The sequence below is a fragment of the Gobius niger genome (genome assembly GCF_951799975.1).
Source record: "Gobius niger genome assembly, chromosome: 1".
Classification (NCBI taxonomy): domain Eukaryota; kingdom Metazoa; phylum Chordata; class Actinopteri; order Gobiiformes; family Gobiidae; genus Gobius; species Gobius niger.
Genome location: NC_136852.1, coordinates 63,529,493 through 63,554,591, shown reverse-complemented (window position 1 = coordinate 63,554,591; position 25,099 = coordinate 63,529,493). Strand labels below are relative to the sequence as shown.

At 41.7% G+C, this 25,099-nt stretch overlaps 1 protein-coding gene and 1 long non-coding RNA gene across 5 annotated transcripts in view; both read right to left on the bottom strand.

Annotated features, from left to right (window-relative positions):
- Positions 1 to 25,099, bottom strand: part of LOC306974783 — a 321,619-nt gene that overhangs the window by 116,066 nt on the left and 180,454 nt on the right. The window lies entirely within an intron of this gene.
- Positions 5,105 to 25,099, bottom strand: part of sema6a (sema domain, transmembrane domain (TM), and cytoplasmic domain, (semaphorin) 6A) — a 193,199-nt gene continuing 173,204 nt past the window's right edge. For 3 of the 4 annotated variants that reach the window (XM_079571681.1, XM_079571679.1, XM_079571682.1), the window contains one exon: positions 5,105 to 9,002. In XM_079571681.1, coding sequence (XP_079427807.1) covers positions 7,870 to 9,002 — 1,133 coding nt within the window. In that variant the 3' untranslated portion in view covers positions 5,105 to 7,869. The remainder of the gene's footprint in view (positions 9,003 to 25,099) is intronic. The other variant, XM_079571680.1, reaches the window with a different exon arrangement.

Here is a 25,099-nt window from a genome sequence, read left to right as displayed (position 1 = left end):
ATAATGTCTTATTCCCTTGGGGGAAAAAAATCTAATAAAATGGATTACATGTTTTTGTTTATCATTTCATTATGTGCGTATTTAAGTTTTTTTTGTTTTACTGATATTATTGGAAAGTAATTACTGGGTGTAGGTGCACATGGTGGGGGAAAAAAAATGTGACGAAAAAGTGAGGAAAAAATATGTGAGGAAAAGACGACGAAAATGCAACAGTGTGACACAAATGTGACAATAAGGTGACAAATGTGAACATAATGTAAAAAAAAAAATGGATTACAGAAGGAAAAATTAAGCCTAGGTTATTTGCTCATCACTGTACAGCACTTTGGTAAGCTTTGACTGTTTTTAAATGTGCTTAATAAATAAAGGTTATTGTTATACATCCTTCACCGGTCTCCCATACAACCACCAGTGTCCAGGCTCCGGGGAAGACATTTATAACTCTAACATATACCATCCATACTAACTATTTTAGGGTTCGATTTTAGGCCCAGTGCTTTTTAACCTGTATATGCTCCCTCTTGGTGATGTCATCAGGAGACATGGAGTCAACTTTCACAGTTATGCTGATGATACACAGTTATACATCTCCATGTCTCCTGATGACACCAGGCCAATGGATGCACTTTTTAACTGCATTTTAGATATCAAATCCTGGATGGCAGAAAACTTTCTCCAGCTTAACCAGGACAAGACTGAAGTTTTAGTCATCGGTCCTGAGGCCCAGAGAGAGAAACTTTTACCCAAACTGCAGTCATTGTCTTTTAATCCTTCCTCACAGGTGAAAAACCTGGGCGTGATCTTTGACTCTGAGCTGACTTTTATTCCACACATTAAGAATATCACAAAGATAGGTTTTTACCATCTAAAGAACATAGCCAGAGTCCGCCCCATTCTCTCTCGGGCCAACACGGAGACGCTAATGCATGCTTTTATCACCAGTCGTATCGACTACTGTAATGCCCTGCTTTCTGGTCTTCCCAAAAAGAGTATCTCAGGTTTGCAACTTTTGCAAAACTCAGCAGCTCGTGTCCTGACGAAGACCAGGAGGCGGGACCACATTACACCGGTTTTAGAATCGCTGCATTGGCTCCCCGTGTGTTTCAGGATCGATTTTAAAGTTCTTTTAATGGTTTTTAAATGTCTTAATGGTCTTGGTCCTTCTTATCTCTCAGAAATGCTTTTACCTTATGAACCTTCACGGCCCCTTCGCTCCTCTGGCAGAGGTCTCCTTGTTATTCCTAAAGTCAACAAAAAGACTTATGGCGAGGCGTCTTTCCAGTATTACGGCCCTCGCCTCTGGAATGACCTGCCGGAGGACCTCAGGGCCGCAGAGAACGTTCATGTTTTTAAGAGCAGGCTCAAGACCCACCTTTTTAGCTTAGCTTTTAGCTGATTTCTACTTACTTATTTTTTCAGTTATTTTTATTATTATTTATGTTTATAATTATCTTATTATACTAGTTTTTAGTTAGTTTTATATATATGTTTATTTTATTTTATTTATTATTATTATTATTTTTATTTATTTTATGTATATATTTGTATATTGCATTTTTGCATTTTTAGAATTTCCAGTGTTTCTTCTGAGGGAGCCCTCTGCCCCGGGAGCGGTGGTCGGCTGTGGCTGTGTGGGCACTGTCCTCTGGGTGCCCGGACGGAGGTGTGGTGCTTCTGCTGCACCTCCGCTGGGTGTCCGGTGGTGGTGCCCTGTGGCTGTGGCTGATGTACCGCTCCTGGTGCAGACGGCTCCTCTGATGGCATTTCCTTACCTGGTTCATCTGTACCCAGACTCAGCATTACGTCCATTATCTCATCGTGTATGTGTGTGTGTGTGGCTGCGTGTGTGCGTGTGGCTGTGTGTGTGTGTGTGCCTGCGTGTGTGTATGTGGCTATGGGGAGGGGGGTGGGTTGAGCAGTGTTGTTGTCTGTTTGGAAGAGTGGGTGGTTGGGTGGGCGGGAACTGCTTTTAATCTGTAAAGCACTTTGTGTTACAACTCTGTATGAAAAGCGCTTTATAAATAAAGTCTTGATTGATTGATAACTACAGTCTGTATATCGATGTCTTCTGCCGGGGTCTGATTGCTACAAATATTTATATCAATAAATCTTTCAAATCGCTGCTTTTGTCTCTGAGTCTATCCGGGTTTAAATGTAGGAAATCCTAGATTGCATGTTGCCAATCACATAGTATTAAATAATTCCATCTAACCAGCTTAGAAATACAGCTTATTTCCAACAATATAATGGTTTAAAGTCTATGGAGTGAATTTTGGTCCCCTTTGCTCTGACGTTACGATTCTCTTTAAATTCAAAGCAACTCTCAAAATCATTTAACTATTATGCTGAACCTCAAGCTTAAAAACAGAAACGCCAAATTGTTAGTTGAAATTGTCTATCCACACGTCTTATGGCAGATGCACAGAAGAATATATGGTGGCAGGCTGTAATTAGTGGCCAAAGCCGAGTGTAGCCGAGCACAGAGGCGTCTGACAGTGTGGGCTGGGAAATTGATCGTCTGCTCTGACGCTGTGTTCTTGTCTGCAGGGCACATGGGACACCGGCCCGGCTTCACTTTATGTGCTGTAAACATCTTTCTGAAATGATACCGGCCCAGTCCTTTAAAGAATCTTTGCTCTGAGCGGGCGCTTTAGACAGAGTAAACAGCGTGTCAGTTTGCGTCAGGGGAGCACCTCCAGTGGGACCGCGATGTAATGGATGTAAATATAAACACAGCCACTGGACTGGATTTGACACCGGCGTTCAGTTACAGAGTAAAACGAAATGTGGCTGACACTTCTCATGCGAACCAGTCATGGCCTCATTTCACTCGCAAATTGTGCTTGAATCTGGTTTTATGCTACGATGTTGACTCTGAAGCTTTACTGCACCGAACAAATATTTTCTTTCTAAATTAGAGAATGTCAATCTGGTTATGTTGACAGCCACTATCTGTTTCAATGCACCTTTCAGTTCACTCGTCGTCGCTGCATCGTCATTAGGCTAATGACAAATCACTATCACTGCCGTCCCATCCCACTGTAATGATCTGGTGTTGCTGCAGTTGGTCAAGTCGAGGTTCAGCAACACTTTGAATGAGATCTGCTGAACCTGAACATCCTGAATGACCGGGTTATTCCATCAATGGATTCTTCTTCCCTGATGGCACATGCATGTTCCAAGATGACAGGATTCATCGGGCTCGCTTTGTGAAAGAGTGGTTTAGGGAGCATGAAACATCATTTGCACACATGGATTGGCCACCACAGAATCCAGATCTTAAACTCCTTTGAGAGTCTTTGGAGAAGGTTTTGCGCAGTGGTCACACTCTCCCATCATCGGTGTCTTTGTGAACAATCCAGGCAACACTGGATCTTATTGGCTCATTGAAACAAATACTGCTACAGTGAATGTGGGCAGTAATCAAAGTTAAAGGCACTCCAACCAAATATTAGAGCATGTGACTAAATTAGTGCATGGTACCATTTCATTTTTTTAGATACCGGTACTTCAACGATACCTATACTACATTATTTGTCATATAGAGCCGTAAAACAGATTGATAATGTTTAATTTATTTTGCATTTGTTTGAGGTGAAACAAGCTTCCGTCAACTACAAAAGGGCAGAAAAAGCGCAGCGGTTAGCGCCTCCGCTTCACAGCTAGAAGGTCCCGGGTTCGATTCCCACCAGGACGGGGCCTTTCTGTGTGGAGTTTGCATGATGTCCCCGTGTCTGCGTAGGTTTCCTCCGGGGACTCCGGTTTACCCCACCACTAAAAACATGTGCAATAGGTGAATCCTCCAGCCAGGTGATTCTGACCATCAGCCTGGCTCCACATCATGGAGATGGGTCCCCGGGCGCGGCACGGCTGTCGACCACTGCTCCTTACGGGTTGCCCCAGCGGCATCAAAGGATGGGTTAAATACAGAGGACGAATTTCCCTATGGGGACAATAAAGTATACAACAACAACAACAAAAACATCTTCAAGTTTTCCTTTTTTTCCCCCATTTTTTTAAAAACATTTTCAAAAAAAGAAACAAATCAAAACTTTTTTCTTTTTTTGGAAATGTTTTAAATTTTTCCCCCCAAAAATTTCCCCAGTTTTTCATTTCCCCTGACAGAATTTTTAAACATTTTTTCCCCCCAATTTCCAAAATGTTTCAAAATGATTTCCCCAATGTTTCCCCAAATTTTTCCACGTGTTATTTTTCCCCTTTTAAAAAAAAAGTTTTTTTGAACTTGTGTTTCACTTTTTTTTCCATTTAAAAACAACGGCATCAAAACTTAATATAAAGATTTCAAATGTCTGCTTTCGAGCACCATCTATCTTTCCATGGCCTTCTTTTCAAATTCTGCCTGTCTGTTGTACATAATAGTGCGGCCGAGGAAAATACTATTATGAAACCTATAGGCAGCTTCACAGTAACAGCGTGTCTGAGTCTTGTGTCCAGACACTCATGATGTGTCTTCATAATGGCGTCATAATTAAACTTGCATGAGAAGTGCGTAGAGAGTGTATGCAAAGTCTAGACACCGTCTGCCCTTGAAAACTATTAATGCTCTGTACACTTCCGCCAGGCCTCACAACAGTCTGCACATAAAGAACAGTTCTGTGCATTCCTCTTTGTTGTGCACTCGCCTACAGGCTGCATCGATCCTCCAAATTAGACAGCTAGATTACTCCACAAAGCAACCCCCCCTCCGAATAGCTGTTTGAACAACTGTCTATTCTAAAAGGCGATTTGGATACAGATTGTGGCCGGTCTCATAGAAGGCTACAGCTCATTACGCACTCGGGATCTCAACTTTGCAATCAATACGCAGCTCAAACCTGTTTGTCCGCCCCCAGCCCAAAGTTACGGATCATTTTCGAGTTCTCTTTTTCCATTCACCAAAGCGCCCAGAGTTATTCTGAGAGAGACTGGTCTGATCTCCGGGGTCTGTTGGGTGGTTTTATAAGGCAAAGTCGAGAGGAGAACACGAGGTCACAAAATGTTTGAAGAAATCCTCTGCTGAAGGAAAGTTTATTCCTGACATAAATTCTGCGAAGCTGCAGTTCACTTTTCAAAAAGTCAAGGAGGGATCACAGTCTTCATGACAAGAGTTTTATTTCCATTTTTAATTACATTTTTGCATTAAATTAAAGTTTTCTTCTTTACAACATACATTAAGCTGTGATGTTAAGGAAAGTGTGGAGGGCAAAAAACTGGTGTGACGTCACAATATCTTACAAGCTTACAAAGTTCAAAAAGGTCAATTCTGCAGAGCGGCGTGTTAGAACAAGGGTGATAAGACAAAAAGGCACGCACCAAAGAACCTCACAGTCCACAGCCGCCTTCACAGTCAAGGCCCAGTCTGCTCTGGACATAGACAGACTGTCATGTGCCCCCAGTGACAGGAAGTGGACCTTTGACTGTCGATGGAACAAAAGTGGTCCGGTTCACATTCTGTCAGAGCTATGGGGACAGCGGACAGCTTGTAAAAGGTCGAATATTTCGGTAATCTGTCCACTGAGGTTCAGATACACCATAGCATTCCTTTTTTATTAAGCATTGGTCGCTCAAGAATTTTGAAGGGGCTCCAATTGTGTAACATTGGCCATGCTTACTCAACTACACACAGTATGTTTGATTCTTTTGGTAAAATTATTTGGAGTTTGCGATTTACAAGTTAAGAGTAGTCCTAGTTTCATTATTAAAAGCATTTAGCATGTCATAGTCAGTCATGGACACGAGGGCTAGTTTGATAAAACTGTGGCCAATCATTTAATTGTTTTTATTTTGTTGCAAATACACACAGTTTGTGGTGTATCCAATGAAGATTTAGTTGAGATTGATGAATAGAGAAAAAACGTCTAACCATACACTAATGTGAACTGGCCCTGAACCCTGTAGACGTCCATACACAGTCAGGCCAAACAGCCTTTATTTTTTAGCTGTGGATTGAGATTGAATTGGCTTTTCTCCATTGAGAAACTCAAAATTGCTTCTATCAAAACATTGACCTACGTATCTACACATACAACGCTAGGGGGGTGCTCTGTTGATTCAGTTCAAGAGAGTGATCAATACAAAAGTATAAAGACCAACGAAGTAAAGGTCAAATTGGTATTAGAGGAACTCTCAGCCAGTCAAGGACTTCAAAATTCATACTTTTTCAAAATGTGTTTTCTTTGCAAAAAGGGGGAAGTAAGGTACTCCTGATGAAGTCACAGGAACCAGCCTGTTCATGTCCTGATGCACATGTGCTGCCAACAGCTGTGCATGTCCTACTGCTTCATGTGGGAATTATTGCAGCGCATTACACTGATACACGTGCACTGGCCGTCTCAAGTTATAAATGTTTTAAGTTCAGATAGTCCATCAATAGACCAACACTCCAAACAGACAACGAAAAGTCTTAACGAAGAACAGGACTTCAATTCCATGTATAAAAGAGAAAATGCAAAGCACTCACGCCGTCTTAGACACTGCCAGCACAACATAAAGGGTCGCTTTGAGCGCAATAATGGCACAATCAGAAAGAAACCACAAAGACGTGTTAGTGTGCATGTGTGGATGTGTGTTATGTCTAGGGGACCAGAATTACAACAAGAACACCTACATTCTTTAATTGCATTTTATCAAACTAGGGAAACATCATGGTGTAAGAAAAATAAAAAAAATACTACAAGAAGACAAAGTTAACAGCTATAAAAGAAAACACTATTCAAGGGTGTAAGGCACAAATTTACATGTGGAAAAGAAGCAGGCATTACACCTTTGTAGAGTTTGTCTTCACTTGTTGTGTGTGGCGCTGCCTGAAGGGGCGACACATCCAAGATGACGGCGTCGCCCGTTCACTGCAGTACCACTCGCCCGGCTTCTTCACGTATGGTGTTTGTGTGCGCATCTGTTCGTCCCAGACTGCTGCTGCTGCTGCGCTTCTTATTTGTTTGCAACATGCAACAGTGATCTTTGATGGCGCTGGTTAGCCAGCGACCAACCAGGACGTATGTTACACTCACACAAAAGCACAGTGCTGATTGGGGGATGCTCACTGGAGACGTGAAAGGGAGTGAGGAAGTCTTTTCTGATTGTTCAAAGACAATGCTTCTGTAATCCATGTAGGTTGAGTCCCTGTGTGGCACAGTTTAAATAAATATGTTCCTCTGTCGAGCTGGTGTCTCACTGACATCACAGTAAGACCATAGTTCTACTGGCTCCAGTTTAATGACTTTAAATATCTTTACCTCAAACTTGATCATTGATATTAAAAGATTTGTTTTCTGCCCCTGCTTACTGAACCTACAAAGTCAGTCTGTTTTTTCCAAAAGCACTTATTAAAAATAAATACAAGATGTTATTAGTGTTAACAGTCTTGAATGATCAGTACAGTAGAAGTTTCCTCTGGCCCCAAGTTTGGAGACGTGATTGCTGTAACACTGAGATGCTCTTCACAGTTTGGACAGGCTGCTCTCGCTCAGTTCACTGCCTGTTTGAGTGAGTCCTCTGTTACTGTACAACCATTACTCTCCTGTGAGCCTCTCCAGCAGCAGGACCATGTCCCAGAGACCCGCAGTCAGGAGAGACACTCACTGAATGCTACAGGACGCCGTTAGATCAAATATTCAGGACCAACTATCTTCCATTTCAGTAGCACATGTTCCCAGCCAGAGCACAAACTCTGTGACACCAAGAACTGACAACAACCTTTGCATCATATTTACATATTTATATAAAAATGAAAGTGGTCTTGGTTCCACTGTACTGTACACCGAAACAAACAGCAAAACACTAGAAGGAGATGCAAGTTGTACAGTGTTCCCTGTGCGTCTCTCCCAGAGACAGAGCGAGTCCGACTGTCTGCCAGAGCTCAGGAGCGCACTATGTGCAGTCACTGGACTTGACTTTTGTGGAGAGCGACACCACTGATGGTTTTGGAGGGACGTCAGGTTTGAGGTGTCTGACGCCCGTTCTCGGGAGGGACCCATAGGCGCCCATACCAGGTTGCCGTGACGACAGAGACATGCCCTGTGCTGTCATTTGTATGGAGTCCACCCTCTGGGGGGCAGGGGGTGGGGTCTCCACGCGGTTGAAACTGTGATGTCTCGCCAGATGGGATGAGTTGGATGAGTTGGTGTTGTGCTTCTTGAGCACAGATGACCCAGAAGCAGAGGAGGCCGAGCCTTTCCTCAGCCCGTACACTGACGAGTGCACCTCCAGGCGTTTGCCCATCTGCGGGACAGCAGGCGGGATACTGAGGGACGCCTCCCGCTGTGGGACACGTGGAGGCAGGATCCCATCAGGGTCCACCAGGCTGTGGTTGTGGTTCTTGATGGTCTTGTACTCCAAAGTGGCGGCTTCGTCCATGTGTCCCATGCCCAGCTCGCTGTGGTGTGGCTGCTCCACATACTCGTGCTGGTAGGACTGCAGGTGTGACTGCAGCTGGTGCTGGTGCTGTGGCAAAGGCAGGACAACCACACTGGGGATGTGCCCTGGAGACGCCCGGAGGGGCAGGTCTGATATCACAGGGGAGCCGATGGGGCCCATGTCCTTGGTGCAGGCGTTGATCAGGTTTTGGTTGCGCTCCCACTCACGGCTGCCGCGACTGGGCTTACGGCGGGGCTGCATGGGCGTGGACTCAGGCGTGGGCAATGCAGTCAGGTCTAAGTGGTGCTGGTCCGCCTTGATCAGTATCTTGGTGTTGGCTGCGAGCCTGCCATTATGCATGAGTGGTGTGAGGATGGCCTCAGGACGCCCGTCCTTGGCCTGGGTCTCGAACAGCCCGCTGAGTTTGGTCACACTGTTCATGGAGCCACGGCGAGAGTGGACATGGTGTCCCTCTTTCTCCTTATGTCCTACGGTGTCTACGTCCCGCCGCCGGTGGTCACACACACAGTACACGATGAGTCCGGAGAAGATGGCCCCCATGGCAAATGCCAGGATGACTGCAATGGCCAACAGAGTGACCGGCACCAGCTGATCCCTGCTCTTCTGATAGCTCTCCCGGATCACACCTGTAACACAGCAGCACAGCAGCACGTGAGAATGAGTACAAATATGACGGGCTGAGAAAATACAGATAGAATAGAAGAACACGGAAACACTACAAATAGATGGTGGATTAAATGTGTTCCTGCTTAACAAGATAAGCAGTTTCAACACTGTAATGAAAGCGTGCAAGGGAAAAAGGGTTTATCCCCCGTCACAGGCAAACCTATTTAAAATCCTCGCTTCAAGAGGCAAATTCAATATTTCTCCCAAATCCAACTGTAAACAAAACAATGTGCTTTGAAAGAATGATTATGATTCACATTTTAAATTCCAGATAAAACCTTGTTTTGAAATGAAAAAGATAAGCGGAGATAGAGCAGCCTGAAATAGACTGGTCTTTTATCTCCAGGCTGTAAATGGAAGACTTTTCATAAAACTCGATTCACTCCCATCAATCGGAGAAAATACAGTGAGATTAGGCACTAAGTCTACAGATCTGTATCATCGGTGTTTGTGAACATAACTCTCTCAAAGATGAGTGAAAAAGGCTGTGATAGAGCAAACAAAAGACAATTCATGAAAAGCTCGGGTGGTGTGCCCGCAGAGAAGAGCAGCAGGTCTAGTGTGAAAACGCCTGACTGATAATTCACATTGACACACACAGTTTTATTAACAACTTAAAGACTTGTACGTTCTGAACACTGGACTTTATTCTCCTGATGAAATCTTAACCTGTCACGTCAGATTGGTTTCAGCAGTTATTAAGATATTGTCTTATCTGATCATAAGGTAATAGGAAAAATGCCTGAAAATGCCTGCATGGATCATTCAGGTTAAACCCAGAGCTCTGAAATGCATCCCATGTTCACCGCTGCCCTACGGTGCATATTCCTCAACACAGAGAACCAAGACACAGGTGGGCTCCATCACCGCTGCTGCCAGACCACATCATCACTCCCTCACACCTTTTAACAGTCATGTGTTTTCAATGTGATGTGTAGGTGCATAGAACAGCTTTTGGGAACCGCATTTTCACTCGCCCGTTCGAATCCAAAAAGCTGGAAATTGCTGAAAATATCGCGGCCTCACCTCGCACTGTGCCATTTTTGTCCCACAAAAGAACACCACAACAAAGTCACCAGAGAACATTCATTGAGTCTTTGTGTATTCCGCGATCCACTTCTCTCGCGGTTGATCCTACTTCAGCACATTGGGATTGTTTACAAGTAAAACAAAATCTTAAGTCAATTTGTGCTTTGCGGTGCACTTTTTCTTCCCAAAACAAAGCTCCCAAATAAAGGCTTAGTCACAACAGAATGCAGAGGGGAGAGGAGTAATCGCATTCAAGCTTTTGATGCAGCCGTGTCGCCGAGAGAAAATCTTTAGTGTCTGTTCAATGGGACATAACACAGACTCTAACGCTAATCTGTTCCCAACTACACCCCAACACTCCAAAACAAACACAGTTAATCTTCCTTTCTCTGTGCGCCATACTTTATTAACCCAAAAAACACACTTAAGCAAGCTGGAGGGATGTTATTTTCTGTGTCTAAGCAACATTATAATATGGTTAAAAGCTCAAAAACATTGATTTTACATGACATGTCTCCTTTAAAGCAGTACTAAGTAACGTGTTTACCTTAATAAATCCTTTCCGTAGTCCCTGTGGGGGTAATGCAAGTGTTTATGGGATGATTGGAGGGTCTTTCATCTCCCCTGGTGTCTCTGGCCAGAAAACCATGTTTGCAACTTGACTGCCACCGGACCGGAGCCACCAATACACCAATACGCAAAGCTAACTGCGGGCTAGCGTCACTTTAAACCGTATTTACAGCCAAGTTTAAGTGAAGAAAATTATTTCCATTGTATAATTGGATGTGCAATATCCCTCTCTCCCTTCGCCTTTTCTGTCAGCGTAGTATTTACTCTCCAAGACAATGAATAAGCTAAAAAAACGCAACTTGCTACGACATCTGCAGTTGCGCTTATGGCCTCTAGAGGCAAGAGTTACTTAGTACTGCTTTAAGTCATCCACGCCTCACTTTACTTTGGCGTTTTAGTGGAAAAGAAAGTCTTGCAATTAAATCCTTGAGTCACTTGATATGCAATTTAAAAAAAGCCAAGTCTTGAGCGAAGTGCGTAAAGCTTTTCTTCCCTTTTCTTCTTTTATAAAGAATGCCACGGCACACCGGCCTGAATACAATACTTGTTATAGGAAAATAAAAGGGTGAAAATATTTTTGCCTCATTTGCGCGCCAGACTCTGTGGTTTGTTCTCCGAAAGAGCAAGTCGAACTGGTCCGAAATTTCCATCACACTGAATTTATTGTCGCTAAAGGTGACAGATTCTCAAGTCGATGGGATTGAATTTCTGAGTGAATACGGAAGCCATAGGGCAGTGGAGCCAAACGGGTCCTCCATTTTGGTCCGGCGGACGGACTGTGGAGCGCGCCTTTGTCTTCAGTCGGGAGAGTGCGGGCAGGGGTTAAAACCTATTTAACCTGCGCCGCATGGCTTCTTCCTGTCTGAGCCTCTGAAGAAAGAATTCTCTCATTCGTTTTTTTTAACTTTACAGCCGTTCTGTCGCTTTCGACGGGCACTCGCAGCAGCTCGAGGCCATGGTTAGAAGTAAGTGGAAAACTTTTGAAGGCCGCTCTTATGAAAGGAATTGTTTCAAGGCTAACTTCAAAGAGAACGGAAGTGGGCATGGACAAAGTGAAATCACACAACTTTTTTTTTTTTTTTACCATGTCACTCATTTCTATTTCTGTCCTGATTAGTATCCTCAAAGTTTCTGAAAGTGATGATGTGAGATTCCCAGGGGTAGCTCTTACATCTTCTGCCATGCAAAACACAGGTTAGGTTAATAAATGGTGGCTATACATAGTGACGGCGTCTCTTTCCCCTTCTACTCCACAGATACTTTCACAAATGCTGAATTATGGATGTATTTTCTACCAAATAAAGATACGGAGACATGGAGAGAAGCAAAGTGGTTCAACAGCCCATAAAGACATAAATAACCGAGACTTCCAACCTCAATGCGAACGTTAGCTTCATCCTGCTACATGCTAATGGGTAACTTCGAGTGCCAGTCTTTCACTTCCCCTGGACAATCAGCTCAATTTTCTTATGTAAGAATGGGAGAAAAAATTGACAAAGACCCGATTTCGACTCAATATGCTCTTAGTCCACTAGAAAGCACTTAAAAAACGAGTGAAAAACTGTGATTCCCATAACAAGCTTCATTCCCCTTCGACAAGGCCTAACTTGACGCGTTGCCGCCTGAATCTACAGTAACAATCATTTCCAACAGAAATATAAACCCATGTACCCAGATAGTGTGTTATACAAAATCAATCAACTGCTTTGGCTGCTTTACTGGACAGGACTGTTTAGGGTAAAAGAGCAGGAAGGGACATTCAAATTGTGATTGCAGGGGCTCAAACCCACGACACTGTGGCTAAAACCGCCTTTACCACAAGACCATCAGTCCCCTCAGTATATCGTAGACCTCATCCGAATCTATACTCCGGCGCGCGCTCTGAGGTCTGAGGCCCAGCTACAGCTTGTGGTTCCTAAAACAAAGCGGAAAACCAGAGGGGACAGAGCGTTCTCCGTTGTCGGCCCAAAGCTGTGGAACGCTCTGCCCCTCCACGTTCGCACGGCCCCCACAGTGGAGTGTTTTAAATCTCGTCTTAAGACCCATTTTTATTCTCAGGCTTTTAACACCGCGTGAGTTGTATGGTCCCCGTGTCTTTTAATTCTTTTATTCTTTTATCTATTTTATTGTTATTAATGTCATTTACGAACTATTTATTGTTTTATGCAGGTTTTAGTTAATTTATTTGTTTTTTAATTATTATTATTATTTTTATTTATTCATTTTGTGGTAGAGCTAATAAGTATTGTACCTGTTTTTAGGATCTCATGTGCAGCACTTTGGAAACATTTTGTTGGTTAAATGTGCTATACAAATAAAGTGGATTGGATTGGATTGGATCAGGGGTATCACTCTAGGCAGCAATTTGAAGACTTTTGAGCATTCAAAAGAAATCGTCCCATTGCAGTTTATTCTATGACTTTGCTCCTATTTCTACACCATAGGCTCTGCATGGAATGTTCTGGGCTAACTTCCTGTTGGCCAGTGTAAGATTAAGACTACTTCCTGTCCACATTTTAATGTAGCTAAATTATAGAAAATGTTTAGAAATTGATTCAGATTGTGGAGCCATTGTGCTTTTGCCAATTTAAAGGAATAGGCCACCGTTTTTAAATACTGAGATGTGTTCTTACCTTAGCTTAGACGAGTTGATGCGTACCTGTCTGGTTTTTAGGCGTGTGCTCAGTCACGCAAAAACGCTTCTAACTTCACCCCTGTTTGGGTCCATAGAGGAGGAGAGGCTAAATGCTAACAACATGCTCGGTCTTTTTGCGTGACTGAGCGCACACGTAAAGACCAGACAGGTACGCATCAACTCGTCTAAGCTAAGGTACATATCTCAGTATGTAAAGACAGTGGCCTATTCCTTTAACATTAGCTTTTAGCTTTAACGTTAAGGTTGAACCAGCTACAGTTATAAACAGAAGTCTTCTCTGGTGAAGTATGTACATCGTGTGTAAAGTTGAATATAAGACGCAACTCGCCATAGGTATAAAACACAGACAGGAAACAGTGGTTACCCTGGGATGAGAGCATCACGTTAGCATCATGCCTATTGGACACCCAGAGATAAAAAAAACAAACAAACTTTAGATTTTTGTTTTGCTCATGTGTAATTTTCTCATAGCAATTCGCAAAAGGCCTCTGTCCACAGATAACTATACCTCAAACTGACGGTAGAAAAGTGCTGACCTGATGTGCGAATGGAAACCTGTAAAGTCTGGCTAATTCCCCATGATCTCGTCTCCAGCTTTAAGTGTCTCAGACTAAACAACATCTGACTCTGCCTTGTATCCACTGCTCCTCTATCTGCAATGAATGATTTGAATTTCACGCCGCCTCGGGCCTCCACATTCAGATACCAAACACTAAAGTCAGACAGTCCCAGATCCCTCAGTGTCAAAACAGGCCACTGCTAAATCAGAAACACTGTAATGTGCTGTGACCAGAACTTTTGGAATGCCTCTCCGCTGCAACCGAGCCGACACAATCCTGGTCCTTTGAATTGCACTTAAACCCACAGAAGTAGTCTTTGTGAGGCGCGGGTGAAACTTCAAAGGCAGTTAAACATCATAGTGGGGTTTACACCGAGGGCCATAACCTCTGACTGTAGACACTTCCACAAAGAAACTGCCTGAGCATTACGATAAAGGACTATAAGTGCTCCCTGTCTCTGTTCAGAAGCACCAAATTTGCATTGAGAAAAAAATAACTTGTGGCTTATAGAGCAAAGTTTTCTCTCCAAGTGCCACCTCATGATTTATATGACTTTCCAAGTACCAGCATGACAAGACCAAGACAAGACGGAGATTAGTTTTAGAGTTTGGTCCCAATTTTAATGACGATACATTGTTTTCAGAGCACAAAAAGGTGTTAAAGGGATAGTCTGTAAGTTTGCAAAGTGAGGAGAGATAGAGTCAAATTTGAAAGTACAACAATCAAGTTCCTCCCCTCTATAACAAGTTTGGTTTGCAAAATGTGGAGAGCAGGAACAGAATAATCAAAAGTAAATGATCAAGCTCCTCCCCCTCCCTCCTGATTGGACCTGACAGGCTGGTTCAAAAGGAGAAGCTCGTCTCATTGGTCAACGTGGGAGGATACTAGACTCTGATTAGTTGTTGAGATCCGGGGGGGGAAACAAAATATATATATATATAAATAATAAAACTTTCTTTACACCAAAATGCAAGACCAGGTGGCGGAGTTTGCACATTTTATAAAATTAGTAAAACACTTAGACTTCCAGACTATCACTTTAAGTACCACCTGAGCTTTTCCATCGGTGAGAAGTCGAAGTGTCCAAGTCGTCACCTGTGCTGGTTTTGCCTTTTACCAGTGAAATACAAATGCAGAGGAGAGTTTTGTGTCAAAACCAGGGAATATACACTGCCTGACCCAAAAAAAAGTGGTGAATAATTAATGCAACACTATATCTTCACATTGCAGAAGCTTGTTGAAACAATGCCATACCAAATGCTTGCGGTAACCAAAACTGAAGCGGCTCAACTAAACATTAGCGCCTGTGACCTTTTTTAATGTGTGAGTGCACCAAATGCTACTCCATGTATGTTTTTGATGAGGAATTTCAATTTAAAAGCTCACAAATGTTGCAGATGTTTCCGTTGACATCTCAAAGAAAGAAGCATTCTGCAGTCGTCTCATTTCTCTCTATTTCAGAACTTGCCCGTTGCCACCTCCTAAAAAGGATGTTCCTGATTACGGATGACAACAATTCATTAAGAGTCATTTATTCATTACCGAGGACATTATCCCATTAGGTCTTGTATATATTTGTGGTGGAGAGGCTAATGCAGGGATGAAAGTGTTGGGTTGCCGGTCCTGACTTCCTGCGCTGCATGTTGATGAGCCAGTTAAGATGTCATTAAACTCCTAATTATATGGCGCCGCACCTCTGGTAATAACGTTGACGTACGGCGCTAACCTGAACCTGAGCCGCATACCGAGCAGACTTTTTGGCAATCACAGGCAATTGGTGCAAATTAAATGTGCCTGGGGACATCTTTCATTACAAAGGCCTAAATTGACAGCAGCGCTGAAAGGATCAGAGATGTATTAAAACATTCTGTGACAGTGTAGTTATATTTATGCTGATGTAGCATGTGGTTAGTCACATTATTCCTAGACTATAAATACACTTATATATACAGTGATCTGCATAAGTACGTTTTGACATTTTGCCATATAGACCAAATATATACATATTTTTAATTGAAATTTTATGTGAACTAAGTGACACATAATCGTGAAGTGAAAAGTGTGATGTGCAAAAGTACAGGCCCCCCTTTCCTTTTAGTGCAACCAATTGCCTTCAGAAGTTGATTTCTGAATGATCACATGTTGACCCAATTACCTGTGTGTAATCTAATGTCAGTTCAAATGCAGATGTTCTGTGATGGTCTCAGAGGTCTGTTTAGAGACTATTGTGGAGCATCATGAAGTCCAAGAACACACCAGACAGGTCCGGGATAAAGATATTGAGAAGTATAAAGCTGGGTTAGGTTATAAAAATATTTCCAAAGCTTTGAACATCTCTCAAAGTACAGTTAAATGAAGCCTATGGTGACCCTGGATGAACTGCAGAGAGCTACACCTCAGGTGGGGGAAACAACTATTCGTCATACACTGCACACAGAGGGGCATTTTTGAAAGGAAACCATAAGAAGTCCTGTTTGCCAGAAGCCTCCATGTGGCTTCTGGCAAACAGAAAACAGGACTAGATATAAAGATATAAGAATAAGTTAACAACTATAATGAGACAGGCAAAAAAAGACTACTATAAAAACAAATTATATGAATATAAGACTAATATTAAAGAAACTTGGAAAATCCTAAACAAGGTTATGAAACCAAATTCTCAGAGCAAAAATCTACCTGAGTATTTTGAACACAACGGAAAGGTTATTAATAATGGAACAGATATCGCAAATGAGTTTAATTCCTTCTTTGTCAATGTCGGACCTAATATTGCGAAAAGACTTGAAAAATCCAATCATGCGGCGTGGTGTAATAGTGCAACAGGAGGTAGTAGAATCCTACAGTCAATGTTTATCAATGACATCACTGAATCAGAAATTTTAGATATTGTGAGAAAGTGCAAAACGAAGACTTCTTGTGATGGTGATGGAATAGACATGATCATTTTAAAAAAAACGATTGATTGTATCCTTCAACCTCTAACTTATATTTTCAATCTTTCTTTTAGTTCAGGGGTTTTCCCTCAAAAAATGAAGACGGCGAAAATAATACCTATTTTTAAAAAAGGAGATAAACATGAGTTTAATAATTATCGACCTGTTTCAATACTCTCACAGTTTTCTAAAATTGCTGAAAAATGGTTTACGCATAAATTAGATTTATTTTTGGAAAAAAATGATTTACTTTTTGATTACCAATATGGATTCCGATCCAATAGATCAACCTCTGTTGCACTAATTCACTTGACTGAAGAAATTCTTGCTGCAATAGACAAGAAGCAGTACCTGGTAAGCATATTTCTGGACTTACAGAAAGCGTTTGACACTGTCAACCATAACCTATTGTTGAAAAAACTACAACACTACGGACTAAGGGGTTGGATATACAAATGGCTTGAAAGCTACTTAAGTAACAGAAACCAATATGTTCAATTTAAACACTATAACTCGGACTGTAGAACTGTTGTATGTGGAATCCCCCAGGGTTCAGTCATTGGCCCTAAACTTTTTATATTATTTATTAATGATATCTTTGAGGCTTCCAAGGACATTAATTTTTTGTTGTTTGCTGATGACACAACTGTGTTCAAGTCTGGAACAGATTTAAATGAATTAATGGCCAATATCGAAAGGGAAATGACAGTATTAAAGACATGGTTTGATTATAATAAATTGTTCTTAAACTGGGATAAGACAAATTATATGGTGTTTGGAAATAAGAAAAATGCATGTACAAAACTAGTTATTGAAGATGTAAATATTGAATGTGTCTCAGAAATCAAATTTTTGGGGGTTATCCTAGACAGCAAACTTAGCTGGAAGCCTCATATTGACCACATCAAAGGTAAAGTTAGTAAAAATATTGGTATCCTATATAAGGTTAAACACACGTTGGATGAGGCTTCATTACAGCTTTTATACTCAGCCTTAATAGTTCCTTATATAACATACTGTATTGAAGTGTGGGGAAATGCATGCACCAGTTATACAGAAAGGTTGTTCTTACTCCAGAAGAAAGCTATAAGAATTGTGACTCTCAAAGGTCCACGAGATCACACAAACAAACTATTTATAAAACTGCAGACCTTGAAATTTAATGAATTGGTCAAATTTAAAATACTACAAATTATGTGGAGAGTGAAAAATAAGTTGGTGCCAATACATATTCAAAACAAATTTGTGTTAATTACAGATAGTAACAACAGAAGAAAGGGCAATTTCTGGGTTCCATTTTCACACACTTCACAAAAACAAAAGGGGTTTCTTGTAAAAGGGATCAGTTTATGGAATTCTTTGGACATTGTTCAAAAATCATGTAACACAATCACTCAATTCAATCAAATGTATAAAAAAAAAGTACTTGGAAAATACGAAAGCAACGAAACATAAGAACCAATGTTGAATTTGAAACAGTTATTGATTTAGATGTAAAGTATTATTTGTACCTTGATATAGGCTAACACACATCAAAAACCGGTGAGCCATCTGTTCAGAGTCAGCTCAGATTTTGGAGAAAAAAAAAAAAAGGGGCATGAAATTTATAAGACAATGTCTTCCTCATGCTCCTATTCAGCATTGAATATTTTGCTTTTGCTGTTGTTGTTATTATTGTGTCTGTAATAACACCATGGCTGAATAAAAAACTTGAACTGAACTGAACTGAACTGAACTGAACTTCTTATGGTTTTCTTTCAAAAATGGCTTGACCTAGCCACTCTGCCATAAAGGCCAGATTTGTGCAGTGTACGACCAATAGGCCTTTTGACCGAAATGTTGCAGAAGTAATAAATGTCTGAACGAGTGAGACGGTGTGCGGGAGCTTTTTCATTTTTGCATCAATTTCCCCGTCTTCCTGAGCTACTGTTTTTTATTTATAAAAAAAAATCTAAATCATGTATACATTTCATTTCACTTTTCACGATTGTGTGTCACTTCGTGTGTGTCTTTCACATAAAATTTCAATTAAATGTATTTATGTTTATGGTCCACAGTATGACATAATGTCGAAATGTTAAAGGGGAGCCGATGCTTATGCATACCACTGTATTTATGTGTGTGTTTGTTTATAAAACCACTCGGATTGCATTTTGTTGGACATATTCAGGATTCAGTGGAAGAAATAATATTTAAAATTCGTTGAAGAGTGTCTTCCATATTTTCCTGTTTATTGTAAATTTCCTTGATTTTTTTTGGCCAAAGTTTGTGCAAGATTATATGAACTTATTGTCGACTAATCCATGCTACAATAATAAATAAATTAACATCTTAACCTCCACCTGAATCGAGCACATTTTCCCCAGTTTGGCTTTACCCAAAACCTAAAAACTATTTAAAAAAAGCATCAAAATAGCGTTGAAGACGAAGATGAAAATGCAGCAAAAACAAGGTGAAAACATGACAAAAACAATGAAAAAAAAACAAACAATGAAAAAAGTAACAAAAAACTTCAGAAACATGACAAAAGAAGCTCCTGTAAAAAAGCATCAAAAACGAGACAAATATAGGGATGAAAACACAACAAAAAACATTTAAAAAATGGCAAAAAAGCGATGGAAAAAGTGTGATGAGAAAATGAAGTAAAAAAAAGTGATGGCAACAACATGGGGAAAAAGATCAGTTTCGATCAGCTTTGTAGGTCTCGGCTTTCAAATGAGGCCAAACTGGAGAAAATGCTGCTATGTTAAGTTAAATACTGCACTATGATGATGCTGTTTTGATCATTTAAAAACGATCCTAAAATGTGCACAGGAGTTGTTCTATATTACCATCTGATTCAGTGAGATTCTCCATACAAGTCATTCTCCCAGTTAGCATTTGGTGTAAAGTAAATAGTCTGTGAGTCACTTCCATTCACACTGGACTCAGAAAGTGTGTCAGCTTTGACGCTTGCTTATGAGTCTACCGTTATGTAGGTTTCAGGCGTTTTGTACTTGCATTGATAATTCCCTGAGAAACGGCGCCGTAACAGATGCAAAGTCACGGACACAGGGATCATTTATGCTTCCTTCAAAGCAACGGCAGCCGAATGTAGGTTAGCTTTGAAAGTACAAGAAATCTGGGATACATCGGGGCTCTTTCAACAGCGAGCGTTATGACTAAGAAACATACTGTAAGCACTAATATATTTATAAAACACCAGGCGCCCGTTTTGAACAATGAGCTAATCAGGGAGGGAAATAATGGCTTGAGGCTTGACGTCAGACGAGGAAGTGCGTAACGCCGGGAAAACATCCAGGCTGCTGTTCCTATTGTGATTCAAAATGAGATGCCAGGGCTTCAGAAAAGTGGAGCGCCTAAGATAACATATCGGCACACACCTGGATGATACCGTTCATTGTTGGAACATGGAAAGTGCCAGAGAACACAGAAACAGACAATGGATTCATGTTCACATTAGCTTGTTTTCTTCATGGATAAATTGCATGTTCATCAAACCACTTACTGTATGCCAGAGTTTTATTGTGATCTTTTTTTTTTTTTACTGGCACCTTCGTCTTTGATCTCCAGCTGATTTTACAAGAACATTCTGTCACTCTTTTACTGACAAACGGAAAAACAAAACAGCCTTGCTTTCTGGTAAAGGTATGAGACGATTTGAACTAAACTGATTAGCGCTTAGCTAAACCAATATTACATCTGAGATCTCCAAGAATAGATAGGAGCAATGTTTGGGTAATGCCTTTAAAGGAACAGGCCACCGTTTTTTCATACTGAGATATGTTCTTACCTGAGCTTAGACGAGTTGATGCGTACCTGTCTGGTCTTTGTGTGTGCCCTCAGTCACGCAAAACGACCAGAGATGTTGTTAGCATTTGGCCTCTCCCAATATATTCCTATGGCTCCAAACGGGGGTAAAGTTAGAAGCAACCACCCTCTTCCATGGCCACGCACAAAGACTAGATAGGTACGTGTCAACTCGTCTAAGCTCAAGTAAGAACATATCTCAGTATTTCTGAGCACATTTTCTCCAGTTCGGCTTTACCCAGATCTAAAAGCTTCTCGACTGGAGATTACAGCCTATAGGCCAGAGAAACAGCTTATTTGAAAGCTACAAAATTGATCGAAACAAATCTTTTTCCTCCTCCTTTTCTTTGTTGCTCTTTTGTTGCTTTCTTGTCACTCTTCTGTTTTGTTTTTGTTGCTCTTTTGTCACCTTATCATCGCTTTTTTGTCATACTATTGTTGCATTCGTGTCACATTTTGTTGCTTTTTTGACACTTTGTTTGAGAAGCTTTTGGGGTAATGCCAAACTGGAGAAAACACGGTCAGTTCAGGAGGGGGATTAAGAGGTTAAACATTTGCTTATTCTTGTGAGAGCAAATATATGTACATGGTATATTAGCTTCTACTTCATGAGCTGCTTTGCTAACATTAATGTGCGTTTTAAGCTCCAGAGAATCATTAATGAGGCCTAATGCTGAACACAGTAAATAAGCCAGAATATTTACCAATTAAAGAAGACACACAAATTTTATGCCCAGCACGAGAAATGATGCAATATTTCCTGTCTTAATTCTCCTTTTGCTTTCACCCAGAGGGAGCGGGATTTCCGCAAAAGTGTCCGTATGTTACTCCCATCTATGGTATTGACTATTAACTTGAAATTGGTGCAGCATATTGTTCTGACAATCAGTGACAGACTACAGATAATGAACAATCTTCAAACTATCAAGGTTTCTAAAAACAGTTCATCTTCATCTCTACTGTGGAAAACACCTGCCACCGCACAAAATGTAAAAAAGAAAACAGAAAACAGAAAAGAAAAGTTAAGCCTTTAAAAAGTTACCCCGGGAAAATGCTTCTGTAAACAAGCCGCGCGTCTCTATCTGACAGCGTTGGACACATTTGGCAGGTTTTCCATAACTCTAGGTCACAGGGATGATTGACGGGCCGTCCCCTCCCTTAATGGCGGTGGGTAAGTACGTGTCATGACTCGCGCAGGTGGGTGAACCATGGCGCTATCTTGCTTCATAAACGGCCCCGTACCGCTGAGCCGATGGGGTCACGCTCTCGCCTCTATCACGGGGGCTTCACCTTGCACGCCGGTGTCACACGGCCTGCCTGCCTGCCGCTGGAAATAGATTTCGCTAAGCAGCTGTCACCGAGTTTGCAGGCAGACGATACCAGCGGGGCAATCAAGTTCCCCTCACTAATCACTGCCACTGCAATATGGGGGTATAGATAATCAAAAATGGACTTTCTTATTATTGTAATCCTTTTCTTGGTTGTCTACATCAGATTGAAGCAGAAATGGGCATGCTCTCAACGCTATGTTTACCAATCAAGAGGCAATCAGCATTTTCAACTAGAAGTGAATTGGGGGGGAAGCAGGAAGTGAAAATGGTAGGTGATTGGGCTGTTGATAAATTCTTAAGTAGAAAGTCTGTCACCACCTCCAGAATGTGACTGAGGAGTGAATACAATGCTGTTTTGGTACTGGTTCAATTGGGCAATATTTGACCAACATGTTTCTGGTTCAAGTTTAGCTCTTTCTTTTCTTTCAGGCCACTTAAAACTGCTAGGCGAAAGTCAACCTCCAGTGACCCATCTCAAAAGAAATGCGTCCTTGGCTTGATCATTGATAGTTAAGGCCAATATTGTTGTCTAGTTGCTGAGAAAAGTCATCCATATCATTCTCAATCACAATGAAAGGTAAGACAAAAATCTCTATTAAAGCAGAACTAAGTAACTCATGCCCCTAGAGGCCACAAGCGGCACTGCAGGGGTCGTAGCATGTTGCGTTTTCTTTACCCATTGTCCGTGAGTGTAAATACTACGCTGACAGAAAAGACAAAGGGTGAGAGGGATATTGATACATTGCGCCACAACTTGGCTGTAAATAAACTGGCGCTAGCCCGCAGTTAGCTTTGCCCGTTAGCCTGTTAGATTCTTTTTTGTGATTCTATTAGTGTGTATTGTGCCTCTGACCTGATGCAGGGAAAGTTGCAATTGTGGTTTTCTGGCCAGAGACACCAAGGGGAGATGAAACACTTGTATTACCCCCAGAGGGATAAGGATTTATTAAGGTAAACAAGTTACTTAGTTCTTCTTTAATACCATAATTGATTGAACTCCATCTTGTTTGTCATCATCCAGTCAATAAGATGGTAATGTACAATGAATATGTCTGATTCTATTCATCTTTGTTTATCTAACCCAATTTCATCACAAAAGCCATCTTAGGGCACTTAACACCCCACACGCGCGCCAGACACCGTCTCTCTGAAAGCATGATTGTGCAGACAAAAGAACGCTGCCATAGACTAAACAATGGGTACAGGCTGTTACATGCTCTCAGGGGCAAAGATGGCGACTTCTCAATGCCAAGTGCTGGATTTAGTCTCGATGTTTACAGTCCATGGCACATGCACACTGCCGGCTATATGTGTGTTTACCCTCTGACCCCCTTTCCGCTCTGCTTTACGCTCGAGGAGAGGGGACTATTTAAGATGGCAAGTGTGGGAAACATTGTAAGTGCAAACATAAGAGATATTTTCCACTTAGAATTATAAGGTTCTCTCTGACATTGTATAAAAAATAAGTTATTCACATATTCTTGTTCCTGGTCTGTACACTATATTAAATATTATATAAATATTAGAGTTTGAGGTTCTTATGAGCAAAAACACATAGAATTGATTTGCAATTCCAACTCTTACCTTGGTGTTAAAAAGCCTGACCAATCACATAGAATGTAATTAAGGAGAAAGAGCTGAGCCGAGGCTCTCTTGATAAGCAAAAAAGCTATTTCATTGTAGCGTCACCACCGCGTTTGGACTCGTGGTCCTCATCAGGGCATGTGGCATATTTAAAACACATGTCTGTTCATTAATGCACCGTCCCATTCAAATAAATGAATAAATGAAATAACAAATGAACCAGGAAAGTCTCACAGAGATTAGGAATCTCATTTCCAGGGGAGTCCTGGCCCCAGAGGAGAACCTATTGCACATGTTTTTAGTAATAGAGAGAACCTACGCAGACACAAGGAGAACATGCAAACTCCACACACAAAGGCCCCGTCTGGGTGTGAATCACATCCGGGACTTACTATGGTGCTTGAAATGTTTTACTGACGCATCTTAGAGGTAGCTGTGAGCTTGCCAACTAGCTAAATGGATAACTAGGTCTATAAAGTTCTTTTGCTGAAATATTTGATCATGCTAATGGTTTGAAAGTGTCCAATTACACAAGAGCTGTGTTCTCTTTGTGTTCTTTCAGCACACAATGTACCATCATTGGTCTTTTCTGAGTAGCCTACAGACAGAAGTAAACCATGATCTAAAAAGGACTCAATAATGACTAAAACATTTCTGAATGAGGGCTAACATGGGTATACAGAATACTTACTACACTATCCTTGAAGTCTTATGCCAGTGAATTTAGATAGATTTAACCTTGTCCTGGATTTCGATTTGTTGCAATGCCACGAAAATCCTTTCCTAACAGCTCAATGCTGTTCAAAACAGGAACAAAGACTAGCCAACCAACCCTAAATGTTGTCACCTTTCTCAGTGTACCTGTTTTATATCATCCTCCCTGTGATCCAGTCAGTCCCTCTCCTCTCTGTCCCGCATTTACAGTCTTCTTCTTTATAAATCTTACATTTCACAACACCTTCCTGTGTCTTTCCCTCCCACCTCCCCACGTCTAGCCTCTATCATTCTTGTCTTGCACCTTAACCCCTTCTTCCTCTGCCCCTCTTTCTCCCCTGGAACGCTGCTGTAATGAACCCATAAATTGGAGCAACAGCGCGGTGGCTACAGGTCGGAGCGAGGAGAGGACTGGATAAAAAGGGGGGAGGGATGTAGGATGAAAAGGGCGTTGGGAGCCATAGAGAGGGCCGGACAAGATGGGGGAAAAAAAATAAATAACAAAATCGGATTTAGGATTCATTCTTGCTGACAGGGGGGGGGGGAAGAGATATGAGTCCGGTTGGAGGAGAGACAGACCGCTGGTGGTGGAGGGGGCTGCGGAAAAGATAGAAAGTCAAGATGTAAAAGGGGACAGTGTGTGGGGGGAAGGGGCCGGAGGAGGGCGGCTCCGTAAATTGGATTCCGGGGGAATAATTTGCACCGTAGGTTTTAGGTATAGCCTTGGAACATGCCATCTCGGTCCTGTGGAAGGGAGGTCTGGGCCACAATGGTATAGCAGATGCGGAGAGGAACGAGGAGATGTTGAGGTCGGAGGGGGAGGGGGGGGTGCAAGGTGGGGTCAATGGGAGCGATGTGCGGTGATGGGAG